At 40.6% G+C, this 18,459-nt stretch overlaps 1 protein-coding gene across 2 annotated transcripts in view; it reads left to right on the forward strand.

Annotated features, from left to right (window-relative positions):
• hgsnat (heparan-alpha-glucosaminide N-acetyltransferase) overlaps positions 1 to 17,038 on the forward strand; it is a 44,873-nt gene extending 27,835 nt beyond the window's left edge. For both annotated transcript variants that reach the window (XM_060851566.1, XM_060851568.1), the window contains exons 13-18: positions 463 to 589; positions 7,791 to 7,877; positions 8,449 to 8,526; positions 8,616 to 8,686; positions 10,191 to 10,303; positions 13,293 to 17,038. In XM_060851566.1, the coding sequence (XP_060707549.1) occupies positions 463 to 589; positions 7,791 to 7,877; positions 8,449 to 8,526; positions 8,616 to 8,686; positions 10,191 to 10,303; positions 13,293 to 13,474 (658 nt within the window). In that variant the 3' untranslated portion in view covers positions 13,475 to 17,038. The remainder of the gene's footprint in view (positions 1 to 462; positions 590 to 7,790; positions 7,878 to 8,448; positions 8,527 to 8,615; positions 8,687 to 10,190; positions 10,304 to 13,292) is intronic.
• The last annotated feature ends 1,421 nt before the right edge of the window (positions 17,039 to 18,459 follow it).

An 18,459-nucleotide genomic window follows, 5' to 3' on the forward strand; every position in this document is an offset into this window, starting at 1 on the left:
AGGATGGGTGGAGGTGCCCCTGAGAAGCTCTGTGTTCAGTAGGTCCACCCATCTATGGTGTTGAATATTCTGTCGTTAAACAAGCTGAAGTAGCTTTTGAGGCATTTTTCTATACTTTAAGGTTTCCTAAAGCCTTTTCATTTAAAGTTGCATTTACTAAATGTTTTATTCTTGGCACTTGTTTGGAATTATTCTCACATCATCGGTTTAAGTGCAGTCATGAAAAGTGCTGTATACTGCAAAACTTTCTTATTGTGCCAAAGAAATGGTGGGTATATCCTTTCAAAATCAGACTTGCATTCACCCCCATTCCTGCCCTGCCTGAGACCAGTCAGCTCTGCTTGCACCCAGATGTGAACTGGTGACCAATCTAGTTTCCATCTGTTGTCAGATCCATTCTACTTTGTACTGTTGTTTCTTTACAAGAAAAGCTTTTAGTTATGCAGTTGTATTGCTTTTCAGAGGTTATCTTGGTCCTGGAGGAATTGGAGACTTTGGTCAATTTGTTAATTGTACTGGAGGAGCAGCAGGATACATTGACCGGTGGCTGCTTGGAGAGAAGCACATTTATCAGCACCCTTCTTGCAAAGTAAGCTGTTGAATTTTATTTGACATCCTAGTTATGTTTTTTTTTGGCTTCTGTAATGAATAGTGGTTATTCTGAAATAAATCGTGAGGAAGACTGTGTAGTTTTCTGTTTTCCTGGATTATATAGGATGAAGATAAGTTTGCATTTTCAGGGCTGAAGTACCTCTGCTTTTAACAAAAAATTCACAGAACTTGCCATCAAACAGCATGGTAGTTGGGCAACCAGATGCAATAATCTTCACTGTTCCCAGACAACTTTCAGCACCCCTCCGCTTCATCCCAGATTAACTTACAACCTGTTTAACTTCTGTTTCAAGTCAAGTTACAGATTGTGTTGTTGTGATATGGAAGGCATTCCTGTTGAGTCCCTCAGATGCTGCTGTGCCATCCAGAGTGATATGGTTGGGAGTATGATTCACCACAACTGAGGACCAGACCTACAAGTTTTTGATTCAGTGTGCTGGATTGAAGCTGTCCGTTTCCCATATGATTAAGCACTAGACTATAATTTTAATAATTATCATTCATAAGCTGCAATGAACAGTGTAATTAAACATAATTGCTAGGTTCAGAACAAGACTTATAGGTTCATGGAGATGTACAGCATGGAAACAGACCCTTCGGTCCATGCCGACCAGATATCCTAACCCAATCTAGTCCCACCTGCCAGCACCCAGCCCATGTCCCCTCCAAACCCATCCTATTCATATACCCATCCAGATGCCTCTTAAATGTTGCAATTGTACTAGCCTCCACCACTTCCTCTTTCCATACACATACCAGCCTCTGAGTGAAAATGTTGCCCCTTAGATCTCTTTTTATATCTTTCCCTTCTCACCCTAAACCTATGCCATCAAGTTCTGTACTCCCCCACCCCAGGGAACAGACTTTGTCTATTCATCCTATCCATGACTCTCATGATTTTGTAAACCTCTAAGTCATAGAGTCATAGAGATGTACAGCATGGAAATAGATCCTTCGGTCCAAACTGTCCATGCCGACCAGATATCCCGACCCAATCTAATCCCACCTGCCAGCACCCGGCCCATATCCCTCCAAACCCTTCCTATTCATATACCCATCCAAATGCCTCTTAAATGTTGCAATTGTACCAACCTCCACCACTTCCTCTGGCAGCTCATTCCATACACGTACCACCCTCTGCGTGAAAAAGTTCCTCCTTAGGTCTCTTTCATATCTTTCCCCTCTCACCCTCTAGTTCTGGAATCCCTGACCCCAGGGAAAATACTTTGTCTATTTATCCTATCTATGCCCCTCACAATTTTGTAAACCTCTATAAGGTCACCCCTCATCCTCCGACGCTCCAGGGAAAACGGCCCCAGCCTGTTCAGCCTCTCCCTATAGCTCAAATCCTCCAACCCTGGCAACATCCTTGTAAGTCTTTTCTGAACCCTTTCAAGTTTCACAACATCTTCCTGATAGGAAGGAGACCAGAATTGCATACAATATTCTAACAGTGGCCTAACCAATGTCCTGTACAGCCGCAACATGACCTCCCAACTCCTGTACTCAATTCTCTGACCAATAAAGGAAAGCATACCAAATGTCGTCTTCACTATCCTATCTATCTGCAACTCCACTTTCAAGGAGCTATGAACCTGCAGTCCAAGGCTCCTTTGTTCAGCAACACTCCCTAGGACCTTACCATTAAGTGTATAAGTCCTGCTAAGATTTGCTTTCCCAAAATACAGCACCTCGCATTTATCTGAATTAAACTCCATCTGCCACTTCTCAGCCCATTGGCCCATCTGGTCAAGATCCTGTTGTAATCTGAGGTAACCCTCTTCACTGTCCACTACACCTCCAATTTTGGTGTCATCTGCAAACTTGCTAACTGTACCTCTTATGTTACCATCCAAGTCATTTATGTAAATGACAAAAAGTAGAGGACCCAGCACCGATCCTTGTGGCACTCCACTGATTATAGGCCTCCAGTCTGAAAAACAACCCTCCACCACCACCCTCTCTCTTCTCCTTAGAGCCAGTTCTGTACCCAAACGGCTAGTTCTCTCTGTATTCCGTGAGATCTAACCTTGCTAATCAGTCTCCCATGTCTCCCTTGTCGAACGCCTTTCTGAAGTCCATATAGATCACATCTACTGCTCTACCCTCATCAATCTTCTTTGTTACTTCTTCAAAAAACTCAATCAAGTTTGTGAGACATGATTTCCCATGCACAAAGTCATGTTGACTACCCCTAATCAGTCCTTGCTTTTCCAAATACATGTACATCCTGTCCCTCAAGATTCCCTACAACAACTTGTCCACAACTGAGGTCAGGCTCACCGGTCTATAGTTCCCTTGTCTTTACCGCCTTTCTTAAACAGTGGCACCACGTTAGCCAACCTTCAGTCTTCGGCACCTCACCTGCGACTATCGATGATACAAACATCTCAGCAAGAGGCCCAGCAATCACTTCTCTAGCTTCCCACAGAGTTCTCAGGTACACCTGATCAAGTCCTGGGGATTTATCCACCTTTAACCATTTCAAGACATCCAGCACTTCCTCCTCTGTAATCTGGGCATTTTGCAAGATGTCACCATCTATTTCCCTACAGTCTATATTTTCCATATCCTTTTCCACAGTAAATACTGATTTAATATCTCCCCCATTTTCTCCTTGCTGATCTTTGAGGAGCCCTATTCCCTCTCCAGTTACCCTTTTGTCCTTAATATATTTGTAAAAACCCTTTGGATTCTCCTTAATTCTATTTGCTAAAGCTGTCTCATGTCCCCGTTTTGCCCTCCTGATTTCCCTCTTAAGTATACTCCTACTGCCTTTATACTCTTCTAAGGATTCACTCGATCTGTCCTGTCTATACCTGACATGCTTCCTTCTTTTTCTTAACCAAACCCTCACTTTCTTTAGTCATCCAGCATTCCCCATACCTATCAGCCTTCCCTTTCACCCTGACAGGAATATACTATATCTGGATTCTTGTTATCTCATTTCTGAAGGCTTCCCATTTTCCAGCCGTCCCTTTACCTGCGAAAATCTGTCTCCAATCAGCTTTCAAAAGTTCTTGCCTAATACTGTCAAAATTGGCTTTTCTCTAATTTAGAACTTCAGCTTTAAGATCTGGTCTATCCTTTCCCATCATTATTTTAAAACAAATAGAATTATGGTCACTGTCTGCAAAGTGCTCCCCCACTGACACCTCAGTCACCTGCCCTGCCTTATTTCCCAAAAATAGGTCAAGTTTTGCACCTACTTTAATAGGTACATCCACGTACTGAATCAGAAAATTGTCTTAAGAAATTCCTCTCCATCCAAACCTTTAACACTATAGCAGTCCCAGTCTATATTTAGAAAGTTAAAATCCCCTACCATAACTACCCTATTATTATAGATAGCTGAGATCTCCTTACAAGTTTGTTTCTCAATTTCCCTCTGACTACTGGGGGTCTATAATACAATCCCAATAAGGTGATCATCCTTTTCTTATTTCTCAGTTCCACCCAAATAACTTCCCTGGATGTATTTCCGGGAATATCCTCCCTCAGCACAGCTGTAATGCTATATCTTACCAAAAACGCCACTCCCCCTCCTCTCTTGCCTCCCTTTCTATCCTTCCTGTAGCATTTGTATCCTGGAACATTAAGCTGCCAGTCCTGCCCATCCCTGAGCCATGTTTCTGTAATTGCTATGATATCCCAGTCCCATGTTCCTCACCATGCCCTGAGTTCATCTGCCTTCCCTGTTAGGCCCCTTGCATTGAAATAAATGCAGTTTAATTTATTAGTCCTAACTTGTCCCTGTCTGCTCTGACTGTTTGACTCACTTCGTTTCTCAGCAGTACCTGTCTCAGATCGATCTCTTTCCTCACTATCTCCCTGGGTCGTTTCCCCCCCACCACCTTACTAGTTTAAATCCTCCCAAGCAGTTCTAGCAAATTTACCTGCCAGTATATTAGTCCCCTTCCAATACAAGTCACTGGTCACCCCTCAGTCTCTGACGTTCCAGCCTATTAAGCCTCTCCCTATAGCTCAAATCCTCCAACTGTGGCAACCTCCTTTTTAAAACCTTTTTACTACTTTCTGAAAGGGCTGTGCAGTGTCCTGTATTGATCAGTCCTTTATCATCAGTCCCATGTGACAAGCTATCGTGCTGACTTAAATCGCCGTTCCTTCACTGTCACTGGGTCAAAATCCTGAAGTTCTTTCCCTAATAGCACCTTGAGTCAAGGTACAGCAGTTTAAGAAGGCAGCTCATCACCACCTTCTCAAGGGAAACTAGGGATAGGCAATAAATGCTGACCCAGCCAGCAATGCCCAGATCCCACGAGTGAGTATAAACAAAAATCAAAAAACTCATCACAAATTTTAATTTTTAAAACATAAAGTCGAGCTGTTAGTATACCAAGTTGATTAAAAATGATCACAAACTGTTTCGAAACCCAGAACAACTACTAAATTCCTGTTGTAATGCAGAAGAGAGGCTCTGATCACCCTCAATACAACTCCTATCGTTGGTCGTGGTTAATGTTTCAAGATAAGAAATACTTTCCAGTCACTTCATGGAGTAACCAAACAGACAATAATGCATCCATTGTTGTTGGACAGAAATCGAATAGTGTACAGCGAGGTTCTTACTGGAAAGCAGTGATCCTTTAAATGCTGTATTATTAAAGGCAGAGAATTCCCTTGAACAGATACAATACCCCAAATCCAGTTGTCCAAAAACTAGCTATCCAAAATCCAGATATTTTTATAACATTCCAAGTTTATTTGCAAAAAATTTAAAGGGAAAAAATCCTCCCTGGACAATTCAGCTAGGTGCTACATGAGTATGGTGTGGCTCCAGCTATCAACTTTCTGCACCATTGTATCCTGATTCCAAGGCAGCCTTGAGTCCACCTGACCTGATTTGAACTGAAGCGACTGCTGCCGATCCACTGACTGGCTTATCCCTCCCTTCAGAGGGATCCAAAATTTGGCACAGCCTTGATCTTGATTTTGCTGGATTTGAATGAAACTATAAGCACTTAAGTGATTAAACATAATATAATGATTTTTAATAATGTCTTCCCCACATTCCCCTCCAGCCCCAGCAACTGCCATTCCCTACAAGAGGTTCCTGAGTATCTGGTGAATTCCAGTAACTGAAGACCAAAATGTCTTTGTGTAAACTTAAACTTAAAATCCATTACAGTGGTCACGTCAATTTTGACTGAACCTGAGTGAATCCTTGTGCTAGCTTCAATTTGAATCTCCTTTGTGTTTTTCACCTACCATCCTTCTGTTGCAGCCACACCTCTCTTTTAAATAAAACCATAAGGTCGTCCAGCTCACTGAGTATATTCCATCATCTCATGAGACCATGATTAATCTGATCCTCAAGTCTACTTTAGTGCTTTTTGCCTATAACCCCTGATTCCCTTACTAATTAAGTACATACCAGGCTGAGACAGACGGATTGTTTTCATGACCCAGCCTCTATAGATTCTTTGCAGTAAACAATTCTACAGATTCATGACTGAGAGAAGAAATTCCTCTTCATCTATGTCTTAAAAGTAAGATTCCTCAATCTGAAATTATGCTCTCTGGCCGTAGACTCCCAGAAAGGAAATCAATATTTTCGCATCTACCCTTTGTGTGTTTCAGTAAGGTCTCTGATTCTTCTAAATTCAAATGAGTACAGGCCCAAATTATTCGGCCTCCCCTCATAAATATCCTGTTAAACACTGAATGTAATGCAGTATGCTCACTCACTCGGAGAAAGTGAGGATTGCAAATGCTGGAGGGTGAGAGTTGAAAATGTGTGAAGCTGGAAAAGAACAGCAGGTCAGGCAGCATCTGAAGAGCAGGAGAGTTGATGTTTCTGGCATAAGCCCTTCATCAGGAATGTGGAGGGGTGCCCAAGAGGGTTGAGAGATAAATAGGAGAGTTGGGCTGGAGAGAAGGTAGCTGGGAAGGTAATAAGTAGACGCAGGTGGGAGATGATTGGAATAGATCCATGGGAAGGGTGGAGCAGGGGTGGGAAGGAAGATGGACAGGTAGGGGACTGTACCGAGTTGGAGGGTTGGATCTGGGATGAGGGGAGATTTGGAAACTAGTGAAGTTGATGTTGATGCCATGTGATTGCAAGATCCCAAGGCAGAAGATGAGACGTTCTTCCTCCAGTTGTCAGGTGGATTGAATTTGGCAGTGGATGTGGCCCAGGACTTGTCCTTGGTGGAGTGGGAGTGGGAGGGGGTGTTGAAGTGGTTGGCGACAGAGCAGTAGGATTTCTTGGTGCGTGTGCCCCAGAGATGTTCTCTGAAACACTCCTGTCTCCCCGATGTAGAGGAGATCACCAGGCACAGTAGACGAGGTGGGAGGATATGCAGTAAAGTCTCTGCATGGATGTGAAAAGATCCTATGGGGCCTTGAATGGAGGTGAGTGGGAGGTCTGGACACCCAAGTAGATTTGTAGCAGCAAATACCTTGGGATTATTCAAAGTACACAGTAGAAAAAAAGTTATGAAAGAAGAATCATTCAAGGGGTTAAGAGATCTCTTCTCATGTTTAGTTGTCTCATACAGTCTATCTGAAGCTAATGTGTGGAGTCATACAAAGCTAATTTTTGATCTTTATGCATACAAACGTAACACACCAATCTCCTTGCAAATGTGGAGGTGCCTGTCTTGGACTGGGGTGGACAATGTTAAAAAAAATCTCTCAAAGCCAGGTTATAGTCCAACAGGTTTATTTGGAAGTACAAGTTTTTAGAGGGCTGCGTCTTTGTCAGACGCTACCTGATGAGGAAGCAGCGCTCTGAAAGCTTGTACTTGCAAATAACCTGGTGTTGGACTATTACCTGGCGTTGTGTGATTTTTAACTTTCTCATTGAAAATGGCCACAAAAAATTGAGTTCTCAGAAGAACGTCAGAATGTGATAAAATAACAATCCATTCCAACACTGAGTTTTAAAAACAAATTCACATTAAGAAATGCTTGTTGTCCTTATTTTTTGGATCTATTCTCTTTGAATTGGAGTGTCTTGAAACCTAGGAGAAAGTGAGGACTTCCTGAAGAAGGGCTTATGCCCGAAACGTCGATTCTCCTGCTTGAATGCTGCCTGGCCTGCTGTGTTTTTCCAGCATCATATTTTTCAACTTTTTTTTTGAAACCTGTTCCATCTGCTTTAAAATATTTTTGATTGAGCTGCAATAAATTGTATTTTATTCTTGTTTCTTAAGATACTTTATCACACGACGGTGCCATTTGATCCAGAGAACCTGCTGGGATTAATCAATTCAATTGTGATGGCATTTCTGGGATTACAGGTAAGTCACGGAGTAACCGTGTGAGGGTCTTTTGAAGGTACGTAACCATAATACAAGTTGTCTTGAAATGTGAATACACTGCACCCACTTATCCAACTTCTTCGTGATGTGTTTCTATGCTGTCTGTACTGTCTGAGCAAATTAGAGGAACTTTTGGAAAGTGTTGTATTCGTTCAGGTTGAGGGAAAAAAGCTCTTCCCAGTTCATGCAATCTTGATGGATGGATTGATTTTTGTGACCGAGTGTTACTTGGTAACTAGCAGAGTTGACTTTATTAACAAATCCCATACTGATCAAATGGATTTTTTTCCTTTCTTTCTTGTGATACTGATTTGTCAGGCACCTGCTCAGACTTGGCATGACCTTAAATGCTGATTTATGTTGATGTAAAGTACCTTTATATTTTGGGCATCCAAAACTTGTCAAATGATACTGAAATATGCTTGGAAGTAAATAGCAGAAGGCTGAGTACAGCATCCACCTGATTGCCTATTTCAATGTGTTCTGAACCTCAATTACAACTTTGTATGAAACAAGAAATAGCACCATGTGTTCTTTCTCCCCCCTACAGGCTGGGAAGATTTTCATTATTTATAAAGGTCAAAATAAACAGATTATGCTACGATTTTTCACTTGGAGCACACTGCTGGTGAGTGAGGTTTTACTGGATTATGTAAAGATCATCCTGGTGAAATGTTCCTTGTTTGTCTAATCCATTGATTTGCTTTTTGACTCTAGGGTATTATTTCAGCCATCCTGACAAAATGTTCGAAAGACCATGGCCTCATTCCAGTCAACAAGAATTTATGGTGCGTATGCCCTCCACGAAATGAGGTGGCGATTTAGTACATCACTACAGTCAACCAGAAATATTGCAGATATTCCACTAGCCCCATGAAACCTGGCCTGCATGAAAGTGTGTTTTGCAGAACTAATGCAGTGTTATCACAGATAAATGGCTCTTATGTACTAATTATAACTGTGAGTTATCTCCTCCTGGAATGAGAAATTCATTCCCAGCATCATGAGGAGTTCAGGGGTCTGAGCGATGGGCTACTTTTGCAGAGGTTTTTTCTTGTAAAAAGGTCGAAGAGTAAGTTATTACAATTTGTGACACAGTGCTATCCAGTGTTCCTTTCTCTGACATTATTCTTAGCGTGTGAACACCTGAGTTAATAAGCAGAAGCTGTATAATAGCTCAGTTAAACAATTGTTTCAAACTAAACTATAGGTCAGCTATTGTGGTGGGAGATGTGTAAGGAGAGTGGAATAGGAATGGAGTTTCCAACTCTGGCAGCAATACTGGCCGTGAAGGTTCTTTCTACTGCGATAGTGTGGTAGATTGTTATGTCATAGAACACTGAGTAAAGCAGGAAGTGATACAAAGCTGCAGACGTAGTAAGGCAAGGGGTTTTTACAAGGATCAGAATTATAAAATTCAGTCACGATCACGTGGCAGGAGAGGAAGACTGTTGAGATTTTCGGAAGGAGAAGTTGCGAGCAAGGGTTCTGAGTAAACTGGAAACTTGTGCTATGGAACTCTGGCAGTCAGTAAGAGGTTCCGGTGGATGATGGTACAGATGTAGTTGAGTATTTCATTGTCAGTGAGGGTGAGCTTAGGGTGGAGTTGGAAAATAATGTTGAAGTAAGTGGGTGGTTGGACTTGGAGAGGGATAAAGTCACTGAGGCTTTGGTTTTGAAATTGAAGTACAGAGAGAGTGGTTTTTGTTAGTTCAGAGTCTAAGCAGGCATAGAAACTAAGCCTAAAATGTCCAAGAAAGGGGTAAACTTGATAAAGTGTGGGACAGAGTTTCAGGTGAAAAATGAGGCTCGTAAATTGTGCTGTTAATCTCCTACCTCTTGCATAATTTACTATTGATACCATAGCAAATGTGTGGAGCCCAAGATGCTAATAGGATAAAGCTTATGGATGATGTTGCAGAGTTAAGTGTGCAAATTGTGGGCACCCTGCCAAATGTTTCTAAAATTAATGTTTTGCATTTTGAATATGATTGACTATCAATGTTACACAAGGCTGGAGGGGGACCAGTTGAGTTACAGCAATTCTCTCCCAATAGTAACCTTTTTTGAGGTCATGATGAAACAGTTTTTCAGCATAAACTTGTCACACCTTTTTTGAGCCAAGTTGAGTTTTCACCTGATCATCAAAATCCATTGCCTTTTAGTTCTGGTTTTAGGAAGATAGAACGAAGGAAATTGTTCCTATTAGCTTAAGATTTTCACGAAGTGAGCTGTGTTTACTCCAATGCTTTCTGCCACTTCTAACCTTCCCTGTTTATCTTCCATGGACAGGTCCATCTCTTATGTTACAACACTCAGTTGTTTTGCTTATATTCTTCTCTTGCTGATCTATTTTCTGGTGGATGTAAAGAAACATTGGACGGGAGCTCCCTTTTTTTATCCAGGTATGGAAAATTCCAGTATCCCTTTTTCAGTTTTTTCTTCTCACTGTTATTGACTTTGCTCTCTTCCACTCTGGAAAATTACTTTCAATTAGTGGATAATGTGTTGTTCACATATATCAGCTCAATAGAGATGAGAAGAGGTTACTTGCTGTAGAGATGGCACCTGCAGTGTGTAATTGGAACAATGTCATCTTATACCATGTACCAGCACTCCGATGAGATTTTCTCTCTCTCTCCTGAGTGTTCACACTTTTTTTGTTTGCCATAGATACTGTTTTCATGCAAATCCATGTTTCTCCATATTTGAGAGAGATTGTAGAGTTTGATGTTGCATTGACCAATTGGGGTGTTTTGCCTTCCAACTTCGTGGTTCTCTTCTCGAGGGGTAGCTGAAAACTGATGAGAAAGGATATTGAGAGCAGTACTTGTGCCAAGAATTCTCGCGCTGGTTTTATCTTTCTGTCTTCTATTTGAGATGAAGACAAAAATAATATTTGTGCCTGAATCCTGACTTGAATGACCATCTGGGCAAGCAAGTCATGTGTAGTTTCTCGAGCCACGTTACCTGGTACACTTGTTTCCATAATGGAAATGCATGGTTATAGAGTCATACAGTCTTAGAGATGTACAACATGGAAACAGACCCTTTGGTCCAACCCGTCAATGCCAACCAGATATCCCAACCCAATCTAGTCCCACCTGCCAGCACCCGGCCCATATCCCTCCAAACCCTTCTACCCATCCAAATGCCTCTTAAATGTTGCAACTGTACCAGATTCCACCACTTCCTCTGGCAGCTCATTCCATACATGTACCACCCTCTCTGTGAAAAGGTAGCCCCTTAGGTCTCTTATACCTTTCCCCTGTCACCGTAAACCTATGCCCTCTAGTTCTGGACTCCCCTGACCCTAGGGAAAAGTCTATTTATCCTATTCATGCCCCTCATAATTTTGAAAACCTCTATAAGGTCACCCCTCAGCCTCCGACGCAAAACAGCCCCAGCCTGTTCAGCCTCTCCCTATAAATCCTCCAACCCTGGCAACATCCTTGTCAATCTTTTCTGAACCCTTTCAAGTTTCACAGCATCTTTCCAATAGGAAGGAGACCAGAATTGCTCTCAATATTCCAATAGTAGCCTAACCAAAGTCCTGTACAGCCACAACATGACCTCCCTACTCCTGTACTCAATACTATGACCAATAAAGGAAAGCATACCAAATGCCTTCTCGACTATCCTATCTACCTGCGACTCCACTTTCAAGGAGCTATGAACCTGCATTCCAAGGTCTCTTTGTTCAGCAACACTCTCGAGGACCTTACCATTAAAGTGTGTAAGTCCTGCTAAGATTTGCTTTCCCAAAATGCAGCACCTCGCTTTTATCTGAGTTAAACTCTGTCTGGCACTTCTCAGCCCATTGGCCCAACTGATCAAGATCCTGTTGTTATTGAGGTAATCTTCTTCGCTGTCCACTACACCTCCAATTTTGGGGTCATCTGCAAACTTAGTAACTGTATCTCTTATGCTCGCATCCAAATCATTTATGTAAATGACAAAAAGTAGAGGACCCAGCACTGATTTTTGTGGCACTCCACTGGTCACAGGCCTCCAGTCTGAAAAACAACCCGCCACCACCACCCTCTGTCTTCTACCTTTGAGCCAGTTCTGTATCCAAATGACTAGTTCTCCCTTTATTCCATGAGACCTAACCTCGGTAACCAATCTCCAATGGGGAGCCTTGTTGAACGCCTTACTGAAGTCCATATAGATCGCATCTACTGCTCTGCCCTCATCAATCCTCTTTGTTACTTCTTCAAAATACTCAATCAAGTTTGTGAGACATGATTTCCCACAAAACACAAAGCCATGTTGACTATCCCTAATCATCCTTGCCTTTTCAAATACATGTACATTCTGTCCCTCAGGATTGCCTCCAACAACTTGCCCACCACCGATGTCAGGCTCACTGGTCTATAGTTCCCTGGCTTGTCCTTGCTCCCTTCTTAGAGTGGCACCACGTTAGCCAACCTCCAGTCTTCTGGCACCTCACCTGTGACTATCGATGATACAAATATCTCAGTAAGAGGCTCAGCAATCACTCTAGCTTCCCACAGAGTTCTAAGGTACACCTGATCAGGTCCTGGGGATTTATCCACCTTTATGCGTTTCAAGACATCCAGCACTTCCTCCTCTGTAATCTGGACATTTTGCAAGGTGTCAACATCTATTTCCCTACATTCTATATCTTCCATATCCTTTTCCACAGTAAATACTGGTGCAAAATATTCATTCCCATTTTCTGCAGCTTCACACAAAGGCCACCTTGCTGATCTTTGAAGGACCCTACTCTCTCCCTTGTTATTCCTTTTGTCCTTAATGTATTTGTAAAAACCCTTTAGATTCTCCTTAATTGTGTTTGCTAAAGCTATCTCATGTCCCCTTTTTGCACTCCTGATTTCCCTCTTAAGTATACTCCTACTGCGTTTATACTCTTCTAAGGATTCACTCGATCTATCCTGTCTATACCTTACATATGCTTCCTCCTTTTTCTTAACCAAACCCTCAATTTCTTTAGTCGCCCAGCATTCCATATACCTACCAGCCTTTCCTTTCACCCTGACAGGAATATACTTTCTCTGGATTCTCATTCTCTCAGGTTGATTCAGAAAATTGGGGAAAATGTCTCTTCCAAAATATTACACTTTTGGAAGATGATGGACAGGGGTAGGAGTTAACAACTGATATTGGGTTGTGTTTCATAGCCTCCTAATTCACTAGGTTAATATGAATCCCAATTTTAATTGTTATTGCTTCTCAGCTGAACACACAATGCGTGGTATTACTTGTCTGATCAGGATTCTTTGTAGGTGGATTGGCCAGACTTGGTGGCAGCAGTTTGATCCAGCCATAGTTAAATATTCTTATGATGTGGACAGTTTGGGTAGAATTCAAGTGACCACTGACACAGTTTTGTTTACTCTAACTCTTCAGGGATGAACTCTATTCTGCTGTACGTTGGACATGAGGTGTTTGAACAATATTTTCCCTTCAAATGGAAAATGCTCAATGACCATTCACATGGCGAACACTTGGCCCAGAATCTCCTTGCTACCACCATTTGGGTTTTTATTTCTTATGTTCTTTACAAAAAGAAGATATTTTGGAAAATTTAATCAGAGATCAATCATTTTTTGGCAAATTCATGAAGTGGAGGACTATATTTTTCTATATATATGAATAAATGGACAAGATGTGTTTGCATTTTGTACTGACAGTGGAAACACATGTCTGTCAGCTTTTAAGTTGTATAATGGCCAGTAAACCGATGATTGTACGACCATTTTCTGTTAATCCTTGACCAGGCCTACATATTGTAAATTTTCACACAACCGATATGTGCCATCGCTGCCAACTGGAATATTTTTGGACTTGTATAAAAGTGATGCTCTGATCAAAGCATTAACACTCAAGCACTGTGCTCCTATATCCCTGTGCTATGCCAATATCCTCGATCTTTATATATACTCAATATTCTACCCTGTTCAACACTTCATCACTTATCTTTTAGTTTTGTTTGCTCATCAATTGCATAATCCAGGTTTAAAACTTCACCAAAACAAGTTGGTCAAACTGAGTTTCTATTGGTAATATGAACACGGCACGTTGATTGGGTTTCTCTTGTTTACTTCTGTGTGGCTGTGTACCTGACCTGTTGATGAAGTTATAACAGTGGAATTCTAATCATTTAAACTACTCTGGAAGCAAGAAAGAGTTGACTAACTTCAAGCTAACAAATTGGGATGTGTGCTTCAATCGAGACAAAGTTTACAAACTTCATTTCTTTTGCTTAATAATGCTGTGTTCTTGAAGAGCCCAGTGTGAAATGTTGTATGATCAGTCAAGCATGGGAAAGTGTACTGTTTGAAAATCTTACTAAAATGTGATCATTAATGTCTTGCATTATTTCAGGTTGGGCAATGTAAAACTTTTGATCTGATATTTGGAAAAACAGGGCATTGAGAAACAAATAATTAAATAACTATATTTAGCTTCCGATTTGTGTTAACTGGGAAATGAAATTCAAATGTGTTTGACTTGTTTTAAAAATCTCCTTCCAATTCTACATAGTCATGCTAAACAAAATTCTCATTTGTGCTGTATTGCAGTTTGACCAATCAGTTTTCATTGTCTTCACTTTTTTTAAAAAAAAACTATTGCTGAAAAGTATGACACTTTGTCAAAACTATTTATTTTGCAAGCATCAGAACAATGTGCATGAAATACCAAAGTAAAGGGAGTATATGTGAAGTGTTTATCCTGCATGAGACTGCAGATGGGTTGGCAAGTGGACTCTGGGAGAGGCATTGTGAAGGAAAATGTACACTGTTAATCATTAACTGTAATGTCAGAGCTTTGTTTAACTATTAAATCAGGCAGATTGACTGGGCAGGCACTGCGCTGTGGCATGAACAAGAGAATGTCATCTATTTTATTGCATTGAAACAGGAAAGCTGTGTACAAAGTCTTTGTGTTAAAAAAGGCACTGTATGTTAATATTTGCAGTTCGCCTGTACATGCAAGTGCACCACTCTGCTTGCCTAACTGACCATCACAAATTGGTTGTCTGTGCAATTCTTTGCACACTCAGGATTGTTTAGCAAATGCTATTAAATTGAGGAATCACATCCAGTGTTGGACATTGTTGTGTGCTTTAAAAGTGTGGGCCAGTCTTAGATGGAATTCAATAATCGAACACCATTTGTTAAATAATGCTGAGTGTGGTTAGACTCTGTGGTGCACTAACATGTTCTACAAGCTACATATATACTACAACACAGCCTTATTCTTTGCAGAAAGAACATGTCCGCACTGCACCTGTTTCAATGCAACAAAATAGGTGGCAGCCTTTTTCTGGTTTGGTTAAAGCACCGCCCTAAGAAATAAGTCAATCTGCTTGGTTTAAAATGTAACTAAACTTGGCTGTTAAGTATTTGTTGTCATTAACTGATGCATTATTGATGGCAATGCCTCTACCAATCAGAGTCTATTTGTCAAACTCTCGGCACATTCCCCTCATGCAGCATAAATGTCGGTTTTCCCCTTCAATTGGGATTGTTGCAAGTTGCCCTCATGAATGAAAGTGTAAAGATTTGAGAAATTGCCTCTTTTTAACGATACTCAAGTTCTGTACTGCTAAACTGCCAATATCAAGCTTTATTTTGACAGCACTGGATTTCTTCACTTGATAATTGTTCTACCTAGTTTATACTAGTTTCTCTCGGCCTTTCCTTGCATTCAACTGTTGACTTACTGTTTCAAAATTTGTCAACAAATTAATTTGTTGAAGTGACCAGAATATCTATTTGCACCATCTTCTGATGCAGGTCAGTAAAACACTAGACAAAGTAGCAGAGCACTGTGCCACACTCACTTGAGATTTGATTTTGAAAAGGATATATTTCCTACAGATGCATGTAAAGAGAAGGGGATTGAGCGTAAAGAGCATGGATGGGAAAGCTCTTCCTTTCCTCCCAATTCATTATCTGATGTAATTGATCGCCCACTCACCGATTACAAAAATAGCAAGAGAAATTGAAGTGTATCTTTGCAGAAGGTAACAAGTTTGAGAATGTTGTGATCAAGAGTGTCTCACTGTCCAGTGCTATACTTGACCTGCAGCTTGATATTTATACCAGGTCCCTGAAATGTGCGAGTGCTCCCTGCAGTCCCCAGTCTCTAGCCATTGGCATAAAATTTATCAAATGAAAGTAGACAATTACTGATGCAGTCAAAGATTTCCAATTCCAACCACTTTCAGGACTGGCTTTGCAGTGTACACAAGTCTGGGTATAATATCAGTTTTTAGCCAGGACTTTCAAATTTGAAATTGGGTTGAGGTTTCTGAAATCTAGTTCACCCTTTAATGTTGGAGAATGTTCACTGCTAACAAAATGATTTGTTTGTATTTCTGTACTTAAATGTTTTTAACTTGTACTGACTATTAGTTTGGTAGTCATCTAAAGCACGTGTCACTTTTCAGATAACTCATTGGGAACTGTTAATGTCAGTATATTTCAAGCTTATGGAAGTTATGAACAAACTTATTAGCTGCTCAATGGTTTGATAAAAATTGTATGCTGAAGATTTGCCATGAACTGTGATATTTCTAAAATGTCCCAAACCTGCTGCTTTAGTTGGTCGACCTCTGGATGAAGCGTGGTGTATTTTACTTTGGTAGACCTGTGCTACCAGCTTCAGTCCTGGAAAGCTGCCTGCAGCACCTGAAGACCATGCCCACCAGACACTTGCATTACTCACCGTTGGCCAGCTCTTCATGTCAGCAAAGTATTGATGGACTGTTATGTTCTCTGGAGTTTATTTACCTTCCTGATTACACATTATTAGATCTGAATTATTTGCTCCTACGAAAGGAACATGGAATGTTTTTAAAATATTTGTTTAACAATCAAATGTAAAGTTTTTGTACTCAAAGATTTTTTTTATACCCCCGTTTGATTGTTATCACTCGCTTTAGTTTAAATGGGATTTTATTTGAATAAAGGGATTTTAGATTTCTCTCCAAGATGTAAATCATTGGGTTTCAGTCACTGTAATGGAGGTTTATGCTGTTGTAGCTCTATTTAATTATTATCTGTATGTTAGTGCAATGCTGTATGATTCACAGTCATGTATTGATATATCCCAATATTATTAAGAATAAAGCTATCGTTATCTCAGTGAACGTCTTCACTTCAATCCTTGCAAATGCAGGTTCAGTTATTCCCTTTCTAGCTTCCAGCACTAGTTTTCCTGCCGACTATCCACTGTCATTCAGTTATATCTTGTCTTAACGTGGAGACACAAAATTCATACAATATACTCTATATCGAACACAAAGTAACTTCATTATTCTTCTGGGGAAGATTCTGTTGTTTTCAGTTTTGAGTGTTTAACTTTTAAAATTAAAGTATGTGGAAGGAAAGTGAATGCTTTTGGGTGGTTGGAATGATGCAGTGAAGTGACCACATAGGATCTTGAGCTCAACTTTGAAGAAGAGTTTTAAAAGGGCTTGAAATTTTAAATCTTTTTCTGCACAAATGCTGAATTTATCAAGCATTTTGTGTTCTTTGACTGGGGTTATCTAACATGGGAGTAGAAAAATGCAATGCTAAGGGCAAAGAGGTGACCGCATTGAAGTATACAGAGGCTAAGATTAAAGGAAGATTGAAGAACAGTGGATTCTATTTGTTCTCTGATGCGGACTTTCGTGGCTGAACTGCCTTTTTTGAATTGCTGCAGTAATGTGTATTATGTATTGTTACAACCTGGACGTCAAATCTCTCTGTTAATTTAAACCAAACACCTTGCCTCGTAATCTGTTTAAAAAGTGAGTGACCAAAAACTCTTAATTTCCACTAAAGAAAAAGTAACAATTTATTTTCCTAACTCTAGTAGTGAGCATTAACCAAAAACTATTCACAAAATCCAAGCCCTCCTTTTCGTAACTACCTACTATCTGACCCCAACTCTACAAAAAAATGCTGTTCCAGTACCATCATTATTAAACATTACATCAACTTAATCTCATGCTGACAGTCCTTGTCTTCTCTGCGGTCTTCAATCTTCCATCTGATCTCCCTAAGTCGGCATCTTTCTTTTTGTGACAAGTATGTTTTATATGAAAAGATACTTTTGATAGAGAGTGCTTTCTTATTTCTCTGAGAGCAAGATGTTAAATGGACAGTTAGCCCTATGGCAGTTACTCTGCTTTTCAATGGCAGTTGCTGTCACTTTAATTTTCAAATGCCAGGTTTATATTCCCACCCATGACACATTAAATTCTAATAATTTGATTAGTTTCCAGGTGTCAAAACAAAATTCAAATTCCATTGGCTTCTGGTATCCTGGGCTAAGTTAAACTAATTGGTTAAATTTGAATTGTTGGGGATCCAAGATGGTGGCAATCTAAGAAGATCACATTGTAGAGCTGCGCATCGCAGTGCAAGTGGACCCTACCCAGACCACCGTGAAATCCTGGCACTCTGGAAAGGTCATGGAGTCCCAGGAAATTGTTAAAATTCAGCTTACCTTGGTTTTTGCCATCCAGGGATGCTGAAGAAGGGAGGAGGAGCGTACAGGAACATTGGACTCTACTTCT

Source organism: Hemiscyllium ocellatum, chromosome 36 (assembly GCF_020745735.1).
Source record: "Hemiscyllium ocellatum isolate sHemOce1 chromosome 36, sHemOce1.pat.X.cur, whole genome shotgun sequence".
Taxonomy (NCBI): Eukaryota; Metazoa; Chordata; class Chondrichthyes; order Orectolobiformes; family Hemiscylliidae; genus Hemiscyllium; species Hemiscyllium ocellatum.